Genomic DNA, 5,297 nt, shown 5'->3' on the forward strand with positions numbered 1-5,297 from the left:
CAACTATCTTAAGAGCTAAGTCTGTCTCTTCAAATAGAAGAGACAAGATCCACAATTTCGTGCATCGGCTGAGGAGCTATGTTTTGGGCCGAAAAATCGAGCCCAAAACCTCATTATTTCAGTCCACAAAGGGGTTTTCAGCTAGAAATGACTTAAACTGCCTTTTTGTCCACTTTTGCTCTTCGAATTGGGTCGAATCTTGGACCATTAGAAACCTCGTTATGAGCCGGTCATTTTAACATAAAGTAGGTCCAATTCTGAGGTCTGAGTCCACGGATCTGACCTTGAAGTTCTCACGACTTTTTTTGCTATTTACGCCAAGATTGACTTTGACTTTTCAGATTTGACTGGGCTTTAAAAAGGCTTTTTCTCCTTGAATCTTGGCCTTTCCTCATAGAACTTCTTAGCAACCAACATTTGCTCATTTATCTCGCAAAAGGGACGCATTTCTGCACATATTCGACTCCAATGCCTGAAATACACAAAAACACGATAACAGTACTAACTCTTACTTATTAATCACATAATTAGTCTAAAAATAATATTGTTAAGGGGTTAAAACTACAGTTTTGGGCTCTTATCAAACCACCCCCAAATAGTATTTTGCTTGTCCTCAAGCAAATATGAGAAATTAGAATAAGTGACCAAAAATGGAGTTCTAACTAATCTCGTTTCGCCGAGTGCGATTGCATTGACCATATGTAACAAGGCCTTAAACCACTAGGAATTTCCTAGTGGATGAGTTATAGCCTCGTGAGAGTTTTCCAGTGAAGGTACTCACAAACTTCATCTATACTACAACGACTAAGAAATACAACTATTGTTTCCTTATTTATTCTCAACATCTATCCATCTCACTAGCAATGAATACAGAATAATCAAGTCGAAATCTAAGTTAATATATACATAATAATCAATCATCTACGAATAAACATATATATAATGAACTATGCTATGAAATGCACTAACAGGTCCGTTTCAGAAACTTTGGAATAGCGTCCTTAAGTAGGTCCTCACATAAATGTCAAGGCAAAAACACTTTGATTTTTCCGCTCAAGTTTCGCTACTCCAGTGTGTAGTGGGCACACTTTACCTTACAATCTCAATGACACACAAAGAAGCCGAAGTCGATCAAACACATCTGCCACTTACTATCACACTAACCAATTCACTACAACAAATATGACATATGACATCACTAATTTTACATCACTTTTAGTGAAGTGATGTCATAAGAAAACTATGACATCACTTTTTTCAGCAAGTGATGTAACAATTATCACAATTTTTTTTTAACATCACTTATTTCAGAAGCTGATGTAGTAGAGTTGTACAACATCATTTTAATACGTGATGTCGTGATAGTGATGTAGTAACATTTTATTATATCACTCGCTGTGTCACTTACAAAGTTATGTAATATATATGTATTCAACATCACTTTAAAAGTGTTGTCACTCACCGTGTCACTTATAAAGTGATGTACTATCTATGTATTTCACATCACTTTAAAAGTGACTTTGCCAAGTTTTATAAATCACTTATAATGTCACTTCCATAATTGTTATTATTAATATAAGAGTTAATTACTCAGAAAGACCATCCAAAAAATTAGGTAAAATAGAAATGAAACGCACGCGCTGGTTTGATAGACTAACTACCCTTAAACAAAATATAGAAAATAAAAAACTGCGATTTTTTCTACTGAATATATTTTGGTTTCCCTAGTTAGAATCGAAAGACCATCAAAAAATTAGGTTAAATAGAAATTAAATAGCGCTGGTTTGCTCGACTAGACCTTAAACGAAAATTAGAAATAAAAAACCCGAATTTAATACTGAAATTTTTGGTTTCCAGCTGAGAACTTGGAAGTGGTAATCGTTATAAGTTATACCTAGGGCAAACTGTTATGGGAAAAGCAAGAAAGTCGGCTGAAAATTATTGCAAAGCAAGTTTGTTTCTTCTTCCTTTCTTCCTCCCCTCTTGATTTTCTTCTCATACACCATTTTGAAATTAACTAATTTATACCTTGTTTTACCGATTTCTTCCAAAAAAGAATCATCCTTTTTAGTAGATCTTGTTCGTGAGCAAAGGAAGAAGGCAAACAGGTTCGTTCTCTCTCTCTCTCTCTCTCTCTCTCTCTCTCTCTCTCTCTCTCTCTCTCTCTCTCTCTCTCTCTCTCTCTCTCTCTCTCTCTCTCTCTCTCTCTCTCTGTTTATTGAATTTATCTGTTTGGTTGTGTACGATTCATCTTTAAGATTTATTGTTTGTCTGTAATCTTTTGGACTATTGCTCAAAAGTTGATATTAGATTGATTTTAGCCTCAAAGTAAAGTTATGTTTGTATTGCTCCAGTTGCTGATATTTTTGTTTCTCCCAAGGCCAAATATCGAAAGCTTTGCTTGCGTTAGTTATCCTATTTATAGGTAGATTACTAAGGATGTTATGGACAAGACATGGAGATCATTATACAGGTTTAGTACACTATAATTCATTTTTGTTATTTTAGATAATTGTTACATATATGGATATTACAATTAATGAATATATGCTAAAATTCAACAGAGCTACCGATGAGTACGAAGCTGGTGTTGATGAATTCATCGAATTTGCATCTAAACATGTGGAAGATGAAGAAATTCTTAGATGTCCATGCAATGAGTGCAAAAATTTAGAACATTTTGACATAGATACTGTAAAATTCCATTTGATGTTGAAGGGTATTGATATGACCTATGACCCATTCATTTTGCACGGAGAAGAAGTGCAAGTTCCCGTAGAAGACGAGGGTTTTAAAAATACAAACATCAACCACACTGAGACATATGAGCTGTTTAAAGCAACAAATGAAAGTTATTCTAAGGAAATTCCTGTCGGTGCAAAAGAAGAAGCTAAGCTTCAAAAGGCGATTGAGGAAGCTAAAAAACCATTGTATGGAGGTTCTAAGTACACCAAATTAGATGCAATGGTTTCTTTGTATACCCTAAAAGCAAAGAGGGGTTGGTTTAACAGTAGCTTTACCGAGTTATTAGAGATACTTGAAGATATCCTTCCTGAGGATAACATTATTCCTCGGTCACATCATTCAGCAAGGTCAATGTTAATAAAGTTTGATTTGGATTTTAAGCAGGTGCATGCGTGCGTAAATGACTGCATGTTATTTTGGGATAAAGACAAAGATTTGGTGACTTGTCGAAAGTGCAAAACCTCACGATGGAAAGTTGATCCCCACACAAAGAAGGTACTTGAAAAGGTTCCAGCGAAGGTTCTAAGGTATTTTCCTGTGATACCTAGGTTCAAAAGGATGTTTAGGTCAGTCGATACAGCAAAAGATTTGACTTGGCATGCTTCTAATAGAAGTAGTGATGGAATTATGCGTCATCCAGTTGATTCTCCTGCTTGGAAACATATTTTTGCTTGATTAATTTTGGTTTGTGTTACAGAGGTGTTTTTATAGCACAACATGAGTGCATATTTGTGTCTCTTGTTTCTAAAAAGATTGGAGACTTTCCTTTATAGAAAACATACGAATCCAGTAATCTCTATCAAAACCGACTAGGGCGCGACCTGCGCTCATATTAGTCTTGGTCAAAGCGCGACCCGCACTCTTGTCTTGACGAACCTCCAGGCGATTAAGCGCGCCCTGCCCTCAAATTTGCCTGGCCAAGGGCGCGACCCATGCCTGTCTCTTTCTTCTCCCACACTCCCCCTCAAGTTGGTGCGAAGATATCCAGCGAACCCAACTTTGAGAGAATATCATGGAACTTGGAAGCTGGATGTCCCTTGGTAAAAATGTCTGCAAGCTATTGGTCACTTCGAACAAAGGAGGTAGTGACAATGTTAAACTGTACTTTTTCATGCACAAAATGACAGTCAACTTCAATATGCTTAGTTCTCTCATGAAACACCGGATTTGCAGCAATGTGCATAGCAGCTTGATTATCACAGTAAAGAGTAGTTGGCAAATGCAACCCAAAACACAAATCCTTCAGAAGAGCGCGAAGCCATATGATTTCACTGGTGGTGGAAGCCATAGCCCTGTACTCAGCTTCTGCACTAGAACGAGCTACTACATTCTGTTTCTTGCTCTTCCAAGTGACTAAATTACCTCCCACAAAGGTACAATAACCAGAAGTAGACCTCCGATGGACATCCTGTCCAATCAGCATCTGTATAAGCAGTAATAGATGTATGCCCATTTTTCCGCATCCAAATACCTCTGCCTGGTGACCCTTTCAGATACTACAGTATTCTAGATACTGCATTCATATGTGGAGTGCTTGGAGCATGCATAAAACAACTAACCAAGCTTACTACATAAGAAATATCTGGTCGGGTAATAGTTAAATATATTAGTTTACCAACTAATCGCTGATACTGACCAATGTCAGTAAGAAGATCACTGGTGTTGTCCAACCACTACAAGAAATGAGGGTTTTAGCAACGCTTGCAAGCGTAGCCAATACCAGCAAAACTGTAGCAAAAGCTCATTTGCTACGCCTTCAGTGGCATTGCCAAGGCATTGCAGATAGTAGCGAAGCAAAAGCTTATGGGCAACGTTAAAAGCGTGGCTAATACTCTTTATACTATCCACATTTAAAAGCATGGCTGAAAGACCTAAAAGCGTAGCTGATAATATTTTCGGGTTGCATTTTGTAAAATGTATATTTATGTCTGAAAAAATCATTAGCAACGTTTCAGCGTAGCTAAAGCATTCCATCTGCAACCTTTTCAAGCGTAGTAGAAGGGAAACTATTGGCTACACTTTCTCATGCGTTGCAAATAGAATTACATTAGCAACGCTTCAAAGCGTAGTATGAAGTATGAGCTTTGGCAATAGATGGACATGGACCGCAGCAAAAGAAAACTACATTTGCAATCATTTGAAACGTAGCTAAAAGGGGGGACATTTGCTACACTCTCTTATACGTTGCAAATAGAATTGCAATAGCAACGTTTTAAAGCATAGCAGGAAGTTTTTTATGTTTCAGGTTCTCCTGGGTTTTATGTAGCGAAAGACAGTATGTGGTTTAATACAATATCAGGCTTTAGCAATGCTTTAAAGCGTAGGTAAAGACTTGAACTGGTGCATGTTGTTTCATTATTAGGCACGCTTATTAGTGATATATGCTTAGAGAACACTACTTAGAGATTTGAACTCTCTAAGTTTGATGTAAAAGCACTCAAAGTACCTTACTCACGATCTTCGTTGAGTAGAGTTAGAATAAGGATTCGAACTACCTAAAGTATAGAACAACTACAAATTGGATGTTACAATAAAGGAACTAAGGAGTAAGG

At 37.0% G+C, this 5,297-nt stretch overlaps 1 protein-coding gene across 1 annotated transcript; it reads left to right on the forward strand.

Moving 5' to 3' along the window:
• The first annotated feature begins 2,523 nt into the window (after positions 1–2,523).
• On the forward strand, positions 2,524–3,420 carry LOC147488067 (uncharacterized). The gene has a single exon (XM_086574250.1). The coding sequence runs from the start codon at positions 2,524–2,526 to the stop codon at positions 3,418–3,420; it is 897 nt and encodes a 298-aa protein (XP_086430376.1).
• Positions 3,421–5,297: the final 1,877 nt, after the last annotated feature.

The sequence above is a fragment of the Coptis chinensis genome, chromosome 7, assembly GCF_015680905.1.
Source record: "Coptis chinensis isolate HL-2020 chromosome 7, ASM1568090v1, whole genome shotgun sequence".
Lineage (NCBI taxonomy): Eukaryota > Viridiplantae > Streptophyta > Magnoliopsida > Ranunculales > Ranunculaceae > Coptis > Coptis chinensis.

What these genes read in the sequence shown, in the direction of transcription:
- LOC147488067 (XM_086574250.1), top strand. Translation starts at nt 2,524, where the DNA reads ATGGATATTACAATTAATGAATATATGCTAAAATTCAACAGAGCTACC.